General features: G+C 43.6%; 1 protein-coding gene across 1 annotated transcript in view; it reads right to left on the bottom strand.

The window, feature by feature from the left end:
• Positions 1-15,527, bottom strand: part of GTF2F2 (general transcription factor IIF subunit 2) — a 168,514-nt gene extending 152,987 nt beyond the window's left edge. The window contains exon 1 of the mRNA XM_030813355.1: positions 15,271-15,527. Coding sequence (XP_030669215.1) covers positions 15,271-15,336 — 66 coding nt within the window. The 5' untranslated portion in view covers positions 15,337-15,527. The remainder of the gene's footprint in view (positions 1-15,270) is intronic.
• Positions 15,528-22,211: the final 6,684 nt, after the last annotated feature.

Raw genomic sequence — 22,211 nt, 5'->3', positions numbered from 1 at the left:
CATATCTCAACAAAACTTCCACTACACTGTACTCCATTCATCCAAACAAGCTTAGAGGATTTGGCAAACTCCTTATGATGACTATATCTACCCATTCGGACTCCTTTAATTATAGGTGAGAGAAAACCCACTTAAAGAGGATTTCATGTGCCAAATAACAAAAAATTCCAGAGGTGGCTTTAAGGTGGCTTCATTAACGGCTCAAATGATGCCCTCAGGACTCTTTCACTTTCTCTTATCTATCCCTCCCCCATGTTAACTCAGTTATTTGGCAGACCCCCACCTCAGGTAGCAAGATGGCAGAGGCAGGTCGGGAAGAGAACAAGTCTTCCCAGAAGTCCCTAGCGAAAATTTGTCTTTCATGAAGCTGACAAGGGTGTGTGCCCGTCCTTGGACCTATCACTGTGCCCAGAGATGAGATACTTCACTGGCCAGCCTGAGTCAATGACATCTTTGGGGAAGGGTAGTCAACACCATTAAAATCACACAGATTGAAAAGGGGAAACAGTGGTTTCCACAAGCACAATCAAGATTCTGCAACAATATCAAAGTAAATGGATACTGGTTAAAGAAGCAAATGTCCACAGCATTATCTGCTGGATATCCTACGAACTTCTCATTCTCAACAACAGTATCCCTTTCATAATCTGTATTTCAAGCAACCATCCTGAGCACCATCTCCTAAATTCCTAGCTCTCTCCTTATACTTTTGTTGTGGAGTCAGGAGGACCAGAGAGAGACCATGGGGTGTATACAGGAGGATATCTTTAATGAGTGTACTCAAGACCCAGCAGACTTAACATCCAGAGACTGGGCCCAGAACAAAGACAGCACTTGTATACACACTTTAAAAAGGGGTGGGCTAGCTTGAAGCAGGCTTACAGCTGCACAAATGCAGGGATACAGAGGCAGGACAAAGACAGTTAATCAAACACTGTAACAGGTTCATAACTCAGGATTACACATGACCGTTGCTATGCGGCCCAGATGTCCATTATCCAGGTTTGCCTAGTGCCTAGCATGGCTTATTCCATGGCCTTCACTATGGTGCCCAGGTGGCCTGCTCAGACAGTTTATGACCACTCCACTACTTAGATAAAACAGAATACTTGAAGTCACCAGTTACAGAGAATGGAATTTATAAACTCATACCATAAAACAAAGGAAAATTTGTTTTTCTTCTCCCTATGTTGAGGGAGTGCTGGGAGAGTCTCCAGAGCACATTCCTTTGTGTCCTGGCTTCTTAGATAGATAGTATTATCAAGACTTTCCCTGGGTCTGGGCTGTGCACATTGCTGCCTCTGGGACAAGTCAGCCTAATACAGGAAAGCTTATTTCTCTTTTTAATTTTTTTGTTTGTTTTTTTCTTTTTTTAGTTTTTTTTTATTATACTTTAGGTTTTAGGGTACATGTGCACAATGTGCAGGTTTGTTACATATGTATCCATGTGCCATGTTGATTTCCTGCACCCATTAACTCGTCATTTAGCATTAGGTATATCTCCTAATGCTGTCCCTCCCCCCTCCCCCAACCCCACAACAGTCCCCGGAGTGTGATGTTCCCCTTCCTGTGTCCATGAGTTCTCATTGTTCAATTCCCACCTATGAGTGAGAACATGTGGTGTTTGGTTTTTTTGTCCTTGCGATAGTTTACTGAGAATGATGGTTTCCAGTTTCATCCATGTCCCTACAAAGGACATGAACTCATCATTTTTTATGGCTGCATAGTATTCCATGGTGTATATGTGCCACATTTTCTTAATCCAGTCTATCGTTGTTGGACATTTGGGTTGGTTCCAAGTCTTTGCTATTGTGAATAGTGCCACAATAAACATATGTGTGCATGTGTCTTTATAGCAGCATGATTTATAGTCCTTTGGGTATATACGCAGTAATGGGATGGCTGGGTCAAATGGTATTTCTAGTTCTAGATCCCTGAGGAATTGCCACACTGACTTCCACAATGGTTGAACTAGTTTACAGTCCCACCAACAGTGTAAAAGTGTTCCTGTTTCTCCACATCCTCTCCAGCACCTGTTGTTTCCTGATTTTTTTAATGATGGCCATTCTAACTGGTGTGAGATGGTATCTCACTGTGGTTTTGATCTGCATTTCTCTGATGGCCAGTGATGATGAGCATTTCTTCATGTGTTTTTTGGCTGCATAAATGTCTTCTTTTGAGAAGTGTCTGTTCATGTCCTTTGCCCACTTTTTGATGGGGTTGTTTGTTTTTTTCTTGTAAATTTGTTTGAGTTCATTGTAGATTCTGGATATTAGCCCTTTGTCAGATGAGTAGGTTGCAAAAATTTTCTCCCATTCTGTAGGTTGCCTGTTCACTCTGATGGTAGTTTCTTTTGCTGTGCAGAAGCTCTTTAGTTTAATTAGATCCCATTTGTCAATTTTGGCTTTTGTTGCCATTGCTTTTGGTGTTTTAGACATGAAGTCCTTGCCCACGCCTATGTCCTGAATGGTATTGCCTAGGTTTTCTTGTAGGATTTTAATGGTTTTAGGTTTCTCTTTTTAATTTTATTTTGCTTTCTTTAATTTCCCGCCTCACTTTGACTCCCAACAATTCTTCTAACCCTTCAATTCGCTGACTCTAATTAACATCTTCTCACTGTCCCCAGTCTGCAGTGTCCTCGTTTCTCTCTTTAATGACATTAGATTCCATGGTCCATCATTATAATCATTCCCTTGCCCCTATCTTCCTCCGTCATACTAGCGTGGCAAAACCTTAATCCTGATTAAAGCCAATCTCTACTTCTCTTTATTAATTTATAATTTATCTGTGGTTTTACTTTATTGTGTTATTCCTCTTCTCTGCCACACTTGCACCTGAGCAGCTGAAGGAAAGCTCTCAATCATGCTAGCTGGTCTCACATTAAATACATGGCTACAAACATCAAGTGAGCCCTTAGTGACACCTGGCAACTTAACTACATCTACCTAGTCAATTCGGTCCCTCACTCCTGATTATTCAAATGTTCTCTTTTCACTTCTCGAACCTAGAACACCTCTTTCTTCCTCCTCCCTCTGTGCTGACCTGACTTCCTCTTCCACCAAGAAAAAGCAAACCATCAAATCTAAACTTCTACATCTACCATCTAGCCACAGTTGGATCCTTTTACTTGCTTTACCCTCTTTAAACAATGGATAAACTATGGCCAATTCCTCCACTTGTGCACTGAATTTCTTTCCCTGTTATGTAAACAGGGACATCTTTCCTTCAAGTACACCCTTTCTCTCCTCTATTGCCTTCTCTGCTTAGTCATTCCCATCAGCACAATAATGATAATAATAGCAGCTAAGACAAAGTGCTTACTAAATGTAACAGGGAGATTTCTAAGATGGTTCCCAATGATCCCCACCTGCTATCAACCCCGTCCACTTACTGGTGTAATCTCCTATCCTTCAGTGTGAGCGGTATCTGTGACTCAGGGCAAAAGTGATGGGACTTCACTTCTGTAATTAGGTTACATAAGATTATGACTTCTGTCTTCTCTCATTGCTTTCTCAGTCTGCACACTCTGATTTAGAAATCTGCCATATTGAAGAGGCCGATGTGGCAAAAACAAAACAAACCAAAAAAAAAAAAACACTAATGACAAGCTTTAGCCAAGAGTCAGCTACGAGCGTGAACTCTTAAGTCCAACAATCCTGGAGGAACTGAATTCTACCAACCATGTAAGCTTGGAAACAATATTTCCCCAGTCAAAACTTCAGATGAGAATCCAACCCTGGCTGATACCTTGACTATCACCGGTGAGAGACTCTGAAGCAAAGGAGCCAACTAAGCCATGCCAGGAGTCCCAGCCCACAGAAACTGTGAAATAATAAATGCATGTTGTTTTAAACTACTAAGTCCGTGGTAATAGGTTATATATCAATAGATAATTAATACATTAAGCAACAAGCACTCTTCTAAATGATGTAAATATATTAATCATCTACTTCTCACACAATCCTATTAGTGTCTTTATTTTACAGATGAGGAAACTAAGGGAGGCTTATAAATTTGCTCAAGAGCATGCACCTTGGAAAGGGCAGACTTAATAATCCTTCCCACCCAATGTCTGATTTCTCTACCTTTTCTTTTTCTCTTTTTTTTTTTTTTTTTGAGACAGGGTCTCATTCTGTCACCCAGGGTGGATTTACAATTTTGGCTCACTGCAACCTCCACCTCCTGGGCTCCAGCGATCCTCCCACCTCAGCCTCCCACCTCAGCCTCCCAAGTAGCTGAACTACAGGTGTGCACCACCATGCCCAGCTAAGTTTTGTATTTTTTGTGGAGATGAAGTCTCATCACATTGCCCAGCCTGGTCTCAAACTTCTGGACTCAAGGGATCATCCCACCTCAGACTCCCAAGGTGCTGGGATTACAGGCAGGAGCCACTGTGCCTGGTCCTCTGCCTCTCTTTATGGCAAAACTCCTTGAGAGAGTTCTCTATGTCAGCTATCTACATTTACTCCTCTGCCACTTTGTTTTGAGCTTACTCTAGATAGGCTTTCCTCCCTACCACTCCACTGAAACTGATCACAGGGTTATTAGGATCTCCAAATTGCAAAGTCAATGTTTAGTCCCCATCTCTCATACTTATCAACAATATTTGAGAACTAATTATTTCCTATTCCTTCAAATACTTTATTCACTTGGCATCTGAGTAATCACATTCTCTCGATTTCTCCCTCTACTTCTCTGGACTCTCCTTTTTGGTCTCCACATCTAGATTCTCATCTTTCTGGCCTCTTAACTTCAGTGGGCACTGGATTGAGTCCTTGGATACCCCCTCTTCTCTGTATACTCTTTTTTTTTTTTTTTTTTTTTTTTTTTTCCTGAGACGGAGTTTCACTCTTGTTGCCCAGGCTGGAGTACAATGGCGCAACCTCGGCTCACCACAACCTCCGCCTTCTGGGTTCAAGCAATTCTCCTGCCTCAGCTAATTTTGTATTTTTAGCAGAGACCGGGTTTCTCCATGTTGGTCAGGCTGGTCTCGAACTCCTGACCTCAGGTGATCCGCCCACCTCGGCCTCCCAAAGTGCTGGGATTACAGGCGTGAGCCACCGCACCCGGCCCTGTATACTCTTAATCTTATGTAACTTCATCCAGTCTCGTGGCTTTAAATACCATCTGTATGACAACTCTCAAACTTACAACAAGCTCAGGTTCTCCCCTAAAGTCTCAATTTATATATCCAACTGCCTACTCAAACTCTCCATCTTCATATTCAGTAAGCATTTCAAACTTAAAATCTCCATACTAGAACTCATTTCTCCCTCATAAACCTTGCTCCTGCTGCAATTTTCCGTATCTTAATAAAAGGCAACTCCATTCTTCCAAGCACGCAGGCTGAAACCTTGGAGTCATCCTGAATATTTTTTTTCTTATACCCCAAATCCAATCAACTGATACATCCTGTCAACATCTTCAGATTATATCCAACTCCAGCCTTTTCTCACCAACTCGAGTTACTACCCTAGCCCAAGCCACCATCATCTCTTGAATAATTATTGTTAATAGCCTCCTAACTGATTTCCTTCCTTCCACTTTTGCCCATGTACAGTTTATTCTCAATAATGCAGCCAGAATGGTCATCTTAAAACCTAAGTCAGATGATATTGTTCTGCTCAAAACATTTCCATTTATTTAACAGACATCTACATAGTGCTTACTATGTTTACCAGACACTTTTCTAAACACTTTACAAATATTACTTCATTTAATCCTTATAACAGCCCTATCATCATTCTATTTTGCAACTGCAGAAACTGAAGAACCAAAAAGCTATTATTTGCCCAAAGTCTCACAATCACTAGCGGTGAAGCTACGATTCTAACCTAAGCAGTCGACTCCATAGTCCACGATTTTAGTCACCATGCCATGCTGCCTCTCCATGGCTACTGGCTTCTCATCTCACTCAGAAGAAAAATCCTGTAATGTCTTAGGTGACCCAGTCCCCTGGATGATCCTATCCCATATCTTCAACTCCTCCTCTCCCTCTCATCTTACTCAAACCACACAGACCTGTGAACATTTGCGATGACGTCCCATCTAAAGACCCATTTGCTGTTATTTCTGTCCGGAATACTCTTCCCATGGGTTATCTGCAAGGACAAGCCCATAAATTCTTTACGTCTCTGCTTAAAGACCATCCTATCAGTGAGGTCCTTTCCAGCCCTATTTAAAATAGCATCACCAGTTACTTTATAGATCCTTGACCTTGTTTTATTTTTCTTCAGAGCACTTATCATCTGCTTTAAATGTATTTGTTTATTGTCTATTCTCCCTCCTCATTAGAATGTAATCTAATTAGAACGTATCTGAATAGGCAGATATTGTAATTTTGTCTACTGTCATATCTCTAGCATCCAGAATAGAAGAATAGTTATCATTTTAATGACTGGATATTGAAGAAACACTAATGTAATGGCAATGATGGTCAATACTGGAATATACCTAGGATATATAATTTACTACACTTCATTTCATTCTCAGAGGGAAGTCTCAGTTCAGAGATCCACCTTAAAATAAGGGGGAAGGGGCCGGGCGCGGTGGCTCACGCCTGTAATCCCAGCACTTTGGGAGGCCGAGGCGGGTGGATCACGAGGTCAGGAGATCGAGACCATCCTGGCTAACACGGTGAAACCCCGTCTCTACTAAAAATACAAAAAATTAGCCGGGCGAGGTGGCGGGCGCCTGTAGTCCCAGCTACTCGGGAGGCTGAGGCAGGAGAATGGCGTGAACCCCGGGGGGCGGAGCCTGCAGTGAGCTGAGATCGCGCCACTGCACTCCAGCCTGGGTGAAAGAGTGAGACTCCGTCTCAAAAAAAAAAAAAAAATAAGGGGGAAGGGCTGGGCATGGTGGCTCACGCCTGTAATCCCAGCACTTTGGGAGGCTGAGGTGGGTGGATCATTTGAGCACAGGAGTTCGAGACCAGCTTGGGCAACACTGCAAAACCCCAACTCTACAAAAAATACAAAAATTAGCCAGGCATGGTGGTGTGTGCCTGTAGTCCCAGCTACTCGGGAGGCTGAGGTGGGAGGATCACCTAAGCCCAGGGAGGTCGAGGCTGCAGTGAACCATAATCGTGCCACTGCACTCCAGCCTGGGTGACAGTGTAAGACTCTGTCATAAATAAATAAATAAATAAATAGGAAGAGGACAAAGTGCAAATAGTGGAGTAGGGCATTTTCTAACCTACTACTTTGCCCTAACTGCTATACCCTGAAATGCTCTTAAAGAGAACACAAGAATGTTTGGAAGCTTTGGAACTCTTAAATGAGATCATACTTCTTCAACATATTAACCAGATGAGGATTTTCTGTGATCCAACTACTGGAGACTACAATTTAGGCCTTCAAACAAGAAAACACTTCAAGGGAAAGTAACTATATATCATACATTAAAGCAAATTTAAGAATCAAATTCAGTACAACAAATTATACCTAATACAAGCAATTGCCAACTTAAAAACATTGTGTCGGGCATGATGGCTCATACCTATAATCTCAGCACTTTGGGAAGCTGAAGAGGGAGGATCACTTGAGCCCAGAAGTTCGGGACCACCCTGTGCAACATACAGGGACCCCATCTCTACAAAAAATTTAAAAATTATCTAGGCATAGTAGTGCACACTTGTGATCCAAGGTACCTGGGAGGTTGAGGCAGAAGGATCGTTTGAGCCCAGGAGTTTGAGGCTACAGTGAGTCATGATCACATGCCACTGCACTCCAGCCTGGGCTGGAGTGCCTGGCCGCAAAAATAATTTTTTAAAAAGGCTGGGGGGAGGCCAGGCGAGGTGGCTCACACCTGTAATCCCAGCACTTTGGGAGGCCGAGGCAGGTGGATCACGAGGTCAGGAGATAAAGACCATCCTAGCTAACATGGTGAAACCCTGTCTCTACTAAAAAATTAGCCGGGCATGGTGGCGGGCGCCTGTAGTCTCAGCTACTCGGGAGGCTGAGGCAGAAGAATGGCGTGAATCCAGGAGGTGGAGCTTGCAGTGAGTCGAGATCACGCCACTGCGCTCCAGCCTGGGTGACAGAGCAAGACTCCGTCTCAAAAAAAAAAAAGGCCAGGGGTACTGGGCACAGTGGCTCATGCCTGTAATCCTAGCACATTGGGAGGCTGAGGTGGGTAGATCACAAGGTCAGGAGTTCGAGTCCAGCCTGGCCAACATGGCAAAACCCTGTCTCTACCAAAAATACAAAAATTAGCTGAGAGTGGTGGCAGGCGCCTGTAATCCCAGCTACTCGGGAGACTGAGAGAGGAGAATCACTTGAACCCAGGAGGCAGAGGTTGTAGTGAGCCAAGATCGTGCCACTGCATGCCCAGCCTGGGCGACAAGAGCAAGACTCCGTCTCCAAAAAAAAAAAAAAGGGCCAGGGGTGGCAGCTCATGCCATAATCCCAACCCTCTAGCACTTCGGAAGGCCAACGTAGGTGGATTGCTTGAGTCCAGGAATTTGAGATCAGCCTGGGCAACACGGTGAAACCCTGTCTCTACAAAAAAAAAAAAAAAAAAAAAAAATTGCTGGGCATGGTGACACATGCCTATAGTCCCAACTACTCAGGAGGCTGAGGCAGGAGGATCACTGCGGCCCAGGAGGCAGAGGTTGCAGTGAGCCGAATTCACAGCACTTCACTCCAGCCTGAGAGACAGAGTGAGACCCTGTCTCAAAAAGAAAGACAAAAAAAAAAAAAAAAAAGCATATTGTATTCCAGAAGTTAATGGACAAAAAGAAGTTTGCAGCTCATATTGCACTATCTTCATTATTATAATAAAACTGTAGATTCCCAGGTAAGCCCACCAGCTTATTTAATTCAAAGGTTCCTAAAATACTATACCCTTGCAATAAAAAAAAAAAAATAGCACATTAATTATATATAACTCTCTACACCACGAACTTACAGAAATTAGCTGCCCAGAAGTCCCGGCCTATTAAGTCTGAAAAGAGGGAGAGAGAGGAGAAAAAAATGACAGTATATATGGTTTCAAGGCTCCAAAACACCATTGTCAACATACCACTTATGCGGTATCTGTGTTATTTCCACTATCTCACTCATTACTGAAAATCAGATGGAGACAAGGTAATAAGTACAACAGGGTATGGTTGCTTAGATTTCCCAATACCAGAGAAAGGGACAGAAAATAACTCACTACAGCATTATTTCCTCAGGGAAACCTCCCTTGACTTCCTAGACCAGGACAAGTCCCTTATTATTCACATGCACAGAACAATATTCCTTGCTTCAGTGTCCTTCTCTGAAAATAACTGTTTTCGTTAAGACCAATATTGGACTGATGTCTGTCTCCTATATTGGGCTATAAGTCCTAGTTTACACAGTATATACCATGTCCGTTTTGTTCACTGTGACATACTCAGAGCCTAGCAATCATTGAAAGCTTGTGGGATGAGTCTATCTGCCCATCCATTCACTCAAACTGGGCAGCATAAGAAAGTCGTTCTTGTCGCTAGGCACGGTGGCTTACGCCTGTAATCCCAGCACTTTGGGAGGCCAAGGCAGGGGGATCACAAGGTCAGGAGTTTGAGACCATCCTGGCTAACATGGTGAAACCCCACCTCTACTAAAAATACAAAAATTAGCCAGGAGTGGTGGTGCACGCCTGTAATCCCAGCTACTCAGGAGGCTGAGGCAGGAGAATCGCTTGAAGCCAGGAGGTGGAGCTTGCAGTGAGCCAAGATCACACCATTGCACTCCAGACTGGGTGACAGAGCGAAATTCTGTCTCAAAAAAAAAAAAAAAAAAAAAAAAAAAAAAAAGAAAAGAAACAAAGAAAGTCGTTCTTGCCTTTGAAGCCAAGGTGCTTCTTTGCCAACTTTGCTTCATCAAATACTTAGTTCCCCAACTGCTAGCCTCTAAAGCCCTGTTTCTCCCAGAAAATTAAAAGCACTGAAGTGGACACCATGATGTGACACCCAGATTCCCTATTCAGCATGGAGGGCATTATTCCCACAGCTGCTGAGAGTGTGGCCAGCAGACAGCCCTCAGCTATTAGGCCTCTTTGAAATTGCCTCCACTAAAGAAAGACCCCTTGCTCAAGGTCACGCCTACTTACTGGGGCAAACCACATCCACTGACTGGCTGGGACAGGAGGACAGCTCTGGAGGGCTCCCTGTGGAATCGTCCTGGCTTTTCATTGAGACTGCCTTACATGCTCTACCCAATCTTGCTTAAATCCTTTTCCTTCCATACATGCTGATCCCAAGAGTACTCGCTAATAAATCCCTGTCCCCATCTCAAAATCAGCTGCTCAGGGAACCCAATCTATGACACGCAGCATTTATTCCCATGTTTCCTTGAACTTCAAGAAACAGAGCTGACAAGACCAAAGACATAAAAATGAAGTCCCCACCTCACCTCTGAATCTCTAGGGAGATAACCGACTAAAGAGACACAAAGGGGGCTGAGCACAGTGGCTCACACCTGTAATCCCAGTACTTTGGGAGGCCGACGGGCAGATCACGAACGAGGTCAAGAGATCGAGACCATCCTGGCCAACACAGTAAAACCCTGTCTCTACTAAAAATACAAAAATTAGCTGGGTGTGGTGGCCCGTGCCTGTAGTCCCAGCTGCTCGGGAGGCTGAGGCAGGAGAATCGCTTGAACCTGCGAGGTGGAAGTTGCAGTGAGCCAAGATTGCGCCACTGCACTCCAGCCTGGCAAAAAAAGTGACACTCCGTCTCAAAAAAAAAAACAAAACAAAACAGGGAGGCACAAAGGGGAAAAAAAATTCCTATGGCAAAGCTTTTAGCCTAACAAATTTGAATCACTGTTTCCACGCTTAGGCAAGATAATTAACCTCCCTAATCTTAAATTTTATCATCTGAAAAATACAGATAATTAGTACCTACTTTATAGGTTTGCTTTGCAAAACACTCGCTACACAAGAAATGTTAAGTTCCTTTTTCTCCTACTATCTGCAAAGCTTTAGGGTATCACCCATTCCAGTTTCATCTCTCCCTTGCATATAACTTTCTCTTTGGCCACCAATGTCCAAGTGCTTGCCTGTCTGTGAAAAAATGAAAGCTAGCCGGGAACAGTGGCTCACGCCTATAATCCCAGCACTTTGGGAGGCCAAGGTGGGTGGATCACTTGAAATCAGGAGTTCAAGACCACCTTGGCCAACATGGTGAAACCCTGTCTCAGCTGGGCACAGTGGCTCATGCCTGTAATCCCAGCACTTTGGGAGGCCAAGGCAGGCAGATCACGAGGTCAGGTGTTTGAGACCATCCTGGCCAACATGGTGAAACCCCATCTCTACTAAAGATACAAAAAATTAGCTGGGTGTGGTGGTACACGCCTGTAATCCCAGCTATTCGGGAGGCTGAGGCAGGAGCATAGCTTGAACCCGGGAGGCAAAGGTTGCAGTGAGCCAAGATTGTGCCATTGCACACCAGCCTGGGTGACAGGGCGAGACTCCAGCTCAAAAACAAAAACAAACAAACAAAACCCCATCTCTACTAAAAATATAAAAATTAGCCGGGCATGGTGGTCAGGCTGGTCTCGAACTCCCGACCTCAAGTGATCCACCCACCTCGGCCTCCCAAAGTGCTGCAATTACAGGCATGAGCCACCACGCCTGGCCGCAAAAATAATTTTTTAAAAAGGCCAGCGGGGAGGCCAGGTGCAGTGGCTCACGCCTGTAACCCCAGCACTTTGGGAGGCCAAGGCGGGTGGATCACGAGGTCAGGAGATCGAGACCATCCTGGCTAACACAATGAAACCCCGTCTCTACTAAAAATACAAAAAATTAGCTGGGTGTGGTGGTGGGCGCCTGTAGTCCCAGCTACTCGGGAGGCTGAGGCAGAAGAATCGCTTGAACCCAGGAGGTGGAGCTTGCAGTGAGCCGAGATAGCACCAACTTAGATGCTGGGGCTGGCATTGCCCTCATCGACCACTTTGTCAAGCTGATTTCCTGGTAAGACAATGAATTTGACTACAGCAACAGGGTGGGGGACCTCATGGCCCACATGGCCTCTAAGGAGTAAGACCCCTGGACCACCAGCCCCAGCGACAGAACAAGAGGAAGAGAGAGGCCCTCAATGCTGGGAAGTCCCTGCCATACTCAGTCCCCAACCACACTAAGACTCTCCCCTCCTCACAGCTTCCATGCAGACCCCCTGAAGAGGGAGGGGCCTAGGGAGCCCTCCCTTGTCATGTGCCATCAATAAAATCCCCTGTGCTCAGCCAAAAAAAAAAAATTCAAAATTCCAGAAATAGCACTTCATTAGACCAGAACAGTACAGGTCCTGGATATTTTGTTATTTTGGTAAACAATCTACTACTATATTTGTTTTTCCCTAAACACACTATTTATCCCCAGTCCTGCCCATAGGTTTTTTTGTTTTTTTCTTTTTAGATAGGGTTTCACTCTGTAGCCCAGCCTGGAGTACAAGGGGTGTGATCTCAGCTCACTGCAGCCTCAGCCTCCTAGGTTCAAGTGATCCTCCCACCTCAGCCTTTCAAGTAGCTGGGACTACAAGCGTACACCACCACGCCCAGCTAACTTTTTACAGTTTTTGTAGATAAAGGGTTTTGCTATATTGCCCAGGCTGGTCTCAAACTCCTGGGCTCAAGCAATTCGCCCACCTCGTCCTCCCAAAGTGCTGGGATTACAGACATGAGCCACTGCACCCGGCCTTCCATAAGCTCTTCTTGAAAGCTTCTTTGGAGGTTCTAGAAGGGGAGTACAGCCATACATATACCCTTGACTGAAGACCAATCCTCCTCTATCCGGATGGTCATCCTCTTTGGTCAAGCGTGCAGCTTTGGGAGGGACATACATGGAGCAGTGTGGGAGGAAGGGGACACCCGCCTAGCCAGCCAGATTAGCCAAATCAACCCTAGTGATCAATGGGGTGACAGATGTCCCAGCCAGATCACACTCACATCCATTTTTCTTTTTTTTTGAGACAGGGTGTCACTCTGTCGCCCAGGCAGGAGTGCATGCAGCGGCATAATCTTGACTCACTGCAACCTCCAAATAGGCTCTTCTTAAACGTCACCTTCTTTATGATATCTTCCCAGTTATGGTGAAGCATTAATTTTTTTCCCACTCAAAACTCTCAGAGATCTTGTATGTATAGTTCCTACTGTATTTACACAGTTCTATACCTGTCTAGTGATGGAATTAAATATGTACAAGATGATCTATAAACGCTGAGATATCCTAGGAAGAAACACTATTTAGCAACAAAGATCAGAACTCAAGGTATTATTTTTAATAGGAAATTAATGTAAGGAGAAAAAACTTGAAATCAATATGTACTTCAATTCAAATTCTGATTAGATGAGAATGAAGATATACTTTCTAAGCAACAAATTACACTTTTTTTAAAATTAATTTATTTTTTTGAGATGGAATTTTTGCTCTGTTGCCCAGGCTGGAGTGCAACGGAGCAATCTCAGCTCACTGCAACCTCCGCCTCCCGATTTCAAGCGATTCTTCTGCCTCAGCCTCCCAAGTAGCTGGGACTACAGGCGCACACCACCATGATTGGCTAATTTTTGTATTTTTAGTAGAGATGGGGTGGTCTCGAACTCTTGACCTCATGATCCACCCACCTCAGCCTCCCAAAGTGCTGGGATTACAGGCGTGAGCCACCACGCCCAGCCCGATCCTGTGATAATTTTCTAATTGTGACTCTGGTTACCCTCCCCTCTAATTCATACTGCACACTGCCAAACACTTTTTTTTTTCTGAATAAATATCTGGCATCTCTACTTCACTCAAATCCTCCAAAAAGTTCGTTACTTCCTTGTAAACCAAAGTTAGAACATCTCCGTTTCATGATATGACAATCTGAGTATATGGTCCCAATCTTCATCTACACAGATCTTCTGCTCTAGGTTCTCTCTGTTTTCCACGACACGCTATGCTGATTATATATTTTGAGTCTTGCATTTCTGTTCCATTCCCCCATGGTATACACTGTGTCCACCCATCCAAATCCTGTAAGGCAAACATTGAGCATTTACCATGCTCCTAGGACAATGGCACCATCTCAAGTCACACCATTTTTTCAAGCTTTTTCCTTCAGTCCGTAAGGGCGATCTCCTCCTTAGTGACTCTCCCCCAAGTAACATGCTACTGGAGGGAGAAATGCCTATTTAATCCATCCTTTTAAGTCACACTGAGCTTGGAAATAAGTCAAATGAGTGCCACAGACTAAGGCGAGGGCTGAAGAATGAGAGGTCATGCATTTACTCATCATCTATTTGTTGAGTAATTACCATATGCCAAACACTATTCTGGGTATGACAGGCAAAGATTCTGTTCTCATGGAATGTAATTTTGTGTGTTCAGAGGTAATCAACTTTGAACATATGAACACAAAATCACTCTACACTGTGAAAAGTGCTTTGAAGAATGTAATACAGATCTGTCGTGTTAGCAAATGATCATAAGGGAACTGTTTTAGGAAGGCCGACAAGAAAGACCTCTTAGATTTAATTAACGAGAACTCAGCCATGTGATAAAACAGTTAAAGCATTAAGAAACCAAAAGTCCTTACATTTTAAGTTTCAACGACTTTCAGGATCACATTTTGAATATGCTTAAGTATTATGAAACTCCCCTAGGAGAAAACACTCCCCAATATGAAACAACAAAGCACAAACAGTGCTCACTGTGAGCTAACCAAAATTGCTGTCTTCACATAAAACGTTTATTGACGGCCAGTTTCACGAGACCCAAATGTGCTCTAAAAGAATACTCCAGTCCAATGACCTCTCCTGACTTCTCCTTCTGTGAGTTCAGGGCGCTCTCGCCTCTTTTGAGAGCTTCATTAAGGACCATCAACCTAAGAGAACACTTTTAAGAGTAGGCAAGGACCAGTCCTACTTTCTGGCCGAGAGAACTGTACAGAATACAGTAGACATTCAACTACCTCACATAGGCTCATGGCTAAAACCAGTTTCACCAAGGGAAGATACAAGGAATTCTTCAGTCTGGGATAAAATGCACCGTCCAAATCTGGGGACACCAAGACAAGACTCCAGGAAAGCCGTGAGAAAGAGATCTAGTCCAGGCAGATTCAGACTAGTAACTGGCTGAAAGACACTTTGCGTCCCTAATTTCCTCATCTGCAAACAGATACAACAATGACTCCTGCCTCTCAAAATATGTGAAGCTCTAACGAGATAGCCGTAAAAGAACTTTAAGAGGCGCACGGAGCGGGATAGGCTCAAGTTACTTAAACTATACTTGTGTTAGGAGGAGCGCAAGTGGGAGACTCGCGAACATTACCTTGACTAGCCACACTCCTGTGTTCTGTTTGGCGCCGGTCAAGTCGAGTTCCCCGCGCTCGGCCATGGGTCTGTAGCCGGTGGAGGCGTGCGGGCTGCAGCAGCGACCCCAGGAGCCGCAGGGCTGAGGAGCGGGCGTCCGGAGCAAACGACTATCCGCGCTGAGAGGCGAAGGGCCGCCGTTCCTTACCTGCCAGAACACTGGGAACTGAGGGAAAGACGAACACGCCGCGAGGAGCCGGGACTGCGCCTGCGCACTGCTACGTCAGTACGGCGCGCTGTTGCAGACAAACTTTCTGTTTCGGAAATTTCTTGGGTGGGCGTGGCTGTCAGCGTTGTCTGTATCTGAGGGATTAAAACGTAGGGTGGGATGAGCTAAAACGTTAGCAATGTATTTAAAGACATGGTCAGCATAACTGAAGAAAAAGATTATCAGAACGGAAAAATGGGGTTCAAAGAGACGAAAGTTGTCAGAACATGTCCAACCCTAGCCAAGAGAGAGAGACAATATTTGAAGGAGAGAGTCAGGGTAGTAAACTGGCGTCCCTGGCCAACGTCATTAGCACAAATGAGCACTGGGATCAAACTCAGTAGCCCTGGGTATATTGAAAACATGCCGTTTCTAGACCTGAAAAAAAAAAAAAAAAAAAAAAAAGCCGTGTTTCAGCTCAGAGGCTGCCCGAGCTGTTCTGATTAAGCAAGCAGAGCACCTCAGTTTCCAAAACCCGGAGGTCTGTAACGAAACGAACAAGTAAGAGACAAACCTGATCGTTTCCTCCCCTGCTTAAATAGTTTTCTCTTTCTCTTATTGCCTCTAGAATAAAATTCAATCCTCCTGCTTCAACTGGGCCCTCTCAATTTCATCCCTTTGCACATCCCACAATCACTCCACCATGCACCGAACCAAACCAAACCCAGCAGACTACCCTGAATACGTCAGAATCTTCGTCGGTCACTTCAGAGCCTCTGCACACTGGATTCCCTTCCCTCGGAAGCCCATTTTACCCCTGCCCTCACTCTCACCCCTGTCCTCTGGTTGGCAAACTCCTACTTATGGTTCAAGACCAATGAAAATGTCACTTCCTATGAGATCTTTTATCAACTTCCCCAGAAGAAATTAGTTTTTCTTCACATCACAGTGTGATACTTAGCACTCTGCACTATAATATATATGTTTACCTATCTGCCTTTGCTTTCCAGACAATGAACTCCTCCTAGGCGAAAAGAGCTTTATTGAGGTATAATTGACAAATAAAAAATAGCGCTTTATTCATTTTATATCCACAATGTCTAGCACAGTGTTTAACACATTGTCAGGTTTCAGTAGGCTTTGGGTGAAAGAACATTTGCTGAAGAGAAACAAACAGTAATGTATTGTTAAGAATGGCAAGTAATTTATTGAATCACACGTCAGAGCCTTGCACAAAATTGAGGAAATTTTATGTGTGTTCAGCATAGGGCCAGGAAAAGCTGTCAGAACTCTGCGGTTAGCTAGGAAAACTAATAGGAAAGATGGGAGAGACCAGGAGTGTGTTGAAGATGAAAGTTTCAGGCTAGGCTCAGTGGCTCAACCCTGTAACCCTAACTTTGGGAGACTGAGGTGGGATGATTTTGTGTGCCCAGGAGTTCAAGGCTACAGTAAGTCATGATCGTACCATGCACTCCAGCCTGGGTGACAGAGCAAAGTCCTGTCTCTAAAAAATAAATACTAAAAACAAAATTTTTTTGGCCAGGCGCAGTGGCTCACACCTGTAATCCCAACACTTTGGGAGAGCGAGATGGGAAGATCACTTGAGGCTAGGAGTTCTAGACCAGCCTGGTCAACATAGCGAGAACCCTATCTCTACAAAAAAAAAAAAGAAAAACAAAAAAAAAAATTTTTTAAGCAGAAAATGAGGGTTTCTTCCAAGCAACAACTTGGAAAAGGGCCTTATTAAAACATATAAAGGGTAAGCAGATGAAGGGAACTGCTCTAAGCTTTAATTAAGTAGAAGGAATAAATTGAAATATGAGACCATGGGAGAAGAGAAGCGAAGTCTAGAGCACCCCAGGAATGGACTTTAAAGATTGGAACCCTGGCTTTGGTCTCTGGGTCATGGGAGGCCTTAAAATGTGTATGTGGTGTGGGTCTGTGTGTATGTGTGTGTACACAGAGATTGGGAGAGAAAAAAATGGCTGATGAAAGGGCTAGCGAAGAAAGGAAAAGTGGAGATTTAAAAAGGATACATAGAAGAAAGAAAAAAACAACTTATTGAGCACCTCTTCCTCGTACGCTGTTGAACAAAGAGCAAGCTTCTCCTGTCTGTCCTTTTCAAACCCCTTCTAGCTTGAAGAGGGATGTTTACAGAACCCTGAGAGAAAAGGAGGGCATGGCCCCTGTGAACCAAATTCACAGATTTACTGTGGAGACCCTTAAGGTGATAGATACTATAGCCAGATCCCTACCTTCCTAAGGACTCATGATATGCCAGATCCTCGGTTACTTTCTGTATTATCTCATTTAATCCTTATAACAATTTGCCAGAGTAGGTATTATTTTTCCTCAATATAGCCCTATATGTCATCAAACATATCAAAATCCAAGAGCTGAGACCATATCCCAGGATGGGGCTCACAGAGCATAGGATGCAGAGGTCAATGCTCCAGAAAAGGTAACACCAAAATTTTTTACTCCCTCAGATGATTAACTAGTCAAGTTGTTATCAAAATTCTTAAGGCGCAAATGCAATTCTAGGAAGGAGGGCCCAAGAACTCATTGCTGGCTGCAATTTTTCAAAAAAGTCTAGTAGTGCTTAGGTCAACTTGAAGCTCCATCTTTATCTAGGGCTTAGATTCTAGGTCAGACCTCAAGGCCACCCAACCTTTTTTGCTGCTTTGTTTTTGTTTTGTTTTAGAGTCTTGCTCTGTCACCCAGGCTGGAATGTGCAATGGCATGATCACAGCTCACTACAGCCTTGACTTTTCAGGCTCAAGCTATCCTCCCACCTCAGCCTTTCAAGTAGCTGGGACTACAGGTGCACACCATCACACCCAGCTAATTTTTGTATTTTTTGTAGAGATGGGGTTTCACCATGTTGCTCAGGCTCCTCTTGAACTCCTGGGCTCAAGCAATCCACCCCCCTCAGCCTCCCAAAATGCTGGGATTACAGGCAAAATGAGCTACCGTGCCCAGCCCCAATCTGCTTAATAGGCAGAACTACATTCTTTTTTGTGGGTCTTCTAGACTAGCTGCAGCAAGAAAAACCCCTAAAACCACACCCACCACAAAACATGCTTCAGTCTAGATGAGTGTTCTAAGCCTCTGGTTCCTGTACAAGTTGCATTAGAATTACCTAGGGGAAATGTGTTTTAAAATGAAGACACCTGAGCCCCAATCCTGGCAAACAAAATTAGACGTTCTGGAGGTCAGTCTAGAAATTGACACTTTTAGCAAGCTCCCAGAGTGTTTCTTAGGCACACCAAAATCTGAGAATCATTGTTCTAAATGATAGAGTTCTAATCGATAGAATTCTAATCGATATTTTTCTAATCAATATAGTTCATTAGAACTGGGCCAGTTTCCAAAGTCTAAGACATGTGAAAAAGTTTACCAGAAAGCCTTACAGCTAGAATTCCCTCATGCCTTGTTAATTCAGAACACCACAATTCTATCAGGTAGCTATTAGAGAATAAGCAGCAAAGCCATTAGGCAAGATGTTACAAGTGAGTTGAGGGAATTAGAATGACTTTAACAGATAGCTGAGTTCACTTTCAGATTTTGTCCTTGTCTGTCATACACAGGCCTGATCTCTCCAGGCCAGAGATTTTCTTTGTTCACACTTACTCAGAAACATTCTAGCAAGAGAAAGTATTACCTCCAGGGGAGTTCATATAGGCAAAAAATGCTACCACCAGGTCTTTCTTAATAAACCAGACTCATTACCTATTGGTTACTAACATAAACATTGCCATTCAAAAATTACAAATGAATACGACATTGTGGTAATTCATTCAATTTCCCTGACATTAGTGATGTAGTAGGTAGATAATTTTGCTTCGATATGACACCAAGGCTATAAAACTCCTTCTCTGAATTCTCCCTGCCTTTCCCTTCAACCCTAACAGTTCCCTCCTTCATAGAATGCCCAAGTTCCTGGGTGATCCCTTGTTTCCCCAGTTATACACAAACAAAAAGAAATACTTCCTAAAATAGTTTCCATATTGTTTAGTATAGAGAGAGCATGAGCTTTGGAGTCAAACTTTTTACTTTTTTTTTTTTTTGAGACAGAGTCTTGCTCTATCACCCAGGCTGGAGTGTAGTGGCACTATCTTGGCTCATTGCAACCTCCACCTCCCAGGTTCCAGCAATTCTCGTGCCTCAGCCTCTGAAATAGCTGGAACTACAGGCACGCACCACCATGCCCGGCTAACTTTTGTATTTTTAGTAGAGATGGAATTTTACCATGTTGGCCAGGCTGGTCTCGAACTCCTGACCTCAGGTGATCTGCCCACCTCTGCCTCCCAAAGTGCTGGGATTACAGGTGTGAGCCACTGTGCCTGGCCAGTCAAACATATTTCCAAGTGATACCTCTGCTGCATACCAGCCTAATTATGTTAATCTCTCTGCACCTGTTTCCTTGCTTATATAATGGAATTATTATACTCACTTTGTAGAGTTATTATGTGACTAAATGAGAAAATGTATTAAAAGAATTTAACATTATGATATGGAAATTATTTTGTAACTGCATTAATTATATTGCAGTTATATATATTGCAATTATATAAATAATTGAAAGGAAACACAAAAGTTTTATTATAGGCAGCAATATACTGGCAAATGTTTAACAGCTGGGCTCCCTAAACTCCCCTACCCCCAGGAAAGCCCTGATTTGTAGTGTTTTCCAATTTCCATGGTGCAAGTACTTCTACAATAGCTGATTTCAAGCTGCCAAGAAGAGATCACTGAAGGCAAAGTTGGAAGAGTTGCACTGTACATTGTATAGTATATAAACTCTATAGGCCAGGCACAGTGGCTCACGCCTGTAATCCCAGCACTTTGGGAGACCAAGGCGGGTGGATCACTTGAGTCCAGGAGTTTGAGACCAGCCTTGCCAAAATGGAGAAACCCCGTCTCTACTAAAAATACAAAAATTAACTGGGCGTGGTAGTACACCCCTGTAATACCAGCTACTTAGGAGGCTGAGGCACAAGAATCGCTTGAACCCAGAAGGTGGAAGTTGCAGTGAGTCAAGATCATGCCGCTGCATCCCAGCCTGGGTAACAGAGCGAGACTAAGTTTCAATAAATAAATAAATAAACTGTATAGTATTGTAATACATTGTATAGTATTTTCACTAGATAGATACATTAAATATAACTTTAAGAGCATGGATAATAATAAAATACAGAAAAATAATTAGGAAGTGATGAGTATTAAGTGTTTATTACCTTTATGTTTAATATTATTTATTTCTTCAGCAGCGTTTTAGGAAAAGGAAGTAGCATCTGCAAACCCTGAAGAGGGAAGCCCCTGGTATGTTGGTATCTGTGGGAGAGAGAGGATGCCAGTGGGCAGGATGTAGTCAAACTGTGGCAGTGCCATTGGCTGAAGAGGGAGGGAGTGGCTAGACCATGCAAGGCCTTGGAGACCTTGTACAAAGCAAATGTAAACCAGAAGGAGAATTTTTGTTTGTTTTTTGAGACGGAGTCTCACTGTCGCCCAGGCTGGAGTGCAGTGGCGCAATCTTGGCTCACTGCAAACTCCGCTTCCCAGGTTCAAGCGATTCTCCTGCCTCAGCCTCCTAAGTAGCTGGGACTACCGGTGCACGCCACCACACCTGGCTAATTTTTTGTATTTTCAATAGAGATAGGGTTTTACCATGTTAGTCAGGCTGGTCTCGAACTTTTGACCTTGTGATCCACCCGCCTCAGCCTCCCAAAGTGCTGGGATTACAGGCATGAGCCACCATGCCTGGACAACTGGAAGGTTAATTTAAGCTTTTTTTTTTTTTTTTTTTTTTTGAGACAGAGTCTCGCTCTTTTGCCCAGGCCAGAGTGCAGTGGTGCTATCTTGGCTCACTGCAAGGTCTGCCTCCCGGGTTCACACCATTCTCCTGCCTCAACTTCCCGAGTAGCTGGGACTACAGGTGCCCACCACCACACCTGGCTAATTTTTTGTATTTTTAGTAGAGACGGGGTTTTACCATGTTAGCCAGGATGGTCTCGATCTCCTGACCTCGTGATCCACCCACCTCGGCCTCCCAAAGTGCTGGAATTACAGGCGTGAGCCACCGTGCCCGGCCAATTTAAGCTTGAATATAAAATAATATTTACATTTTCAAAAGATCCCTGTAGTTGCTGTGGAAAAAATGGATTGGAGGAGACAAGAATGAAAACCAAGAGACCAGTTGAAACACTATTTTACTTATCCAAATGGAAAAGGATAGTGGTTTTGATTAGGAAAGTGGTAGTGAAGATGAAAGGAAGTGGATTAATTCGAAAATATCAGAGATAGGTTTAGGAGGCAGAATTGACAAGGCTTTGTAATTCTTTGCTGTATAGCAAAATAGGAACAGGACCATCTACCAAGTGATAACTCAGAACAAGAAAACAAAACAAAACATACACACAAAGCATTGCTCCTTCTGGGAGATCAGAGAAGACTCTGCATGTATTTTGCCTGATGGATGACATGATTCCGTTGAATTGTTTCTGTTCGGTGCCTTATGTCTGATGTGACATATGTGTGCTGTGGCCTGCAAGAAGCCTTCACTCTCAGTGAGTCACTTTAATTGTTCATTAGGTATTGCTGTGGGAATAAAGTGTTAAATAAAGCATGAAAAAATTCGATTTATCATTACTGTATTGAAATCCAATTTATTTTCATATGTAATTTACCAAAACATGTATATCATATTTTATGTGTTAAATAAAATTATAGTTAGGAAACAGCACTGAAAT

The sequence above is a fragment of the Nomascus leucogenys genome, chromosome 5 (genome assembly GCF_006542625.1).
Source record: "Nomascus leucogenys isolate Asia chromosome 5, Asia_NLE_v1, whole genome shotgun sequence".
Classification (NCBI taxonomy): Eukaryota; Metazoa; Chordata; class Mammalia; order Primates; family Hylobatidae; genus Nomascus; species Nomascus leucogenys.
The sequence above is the reverse complement of the archived record's forward strand: the minus strand, read 5'-3'. Positions and strand labels throughout refer to the sequence as shown.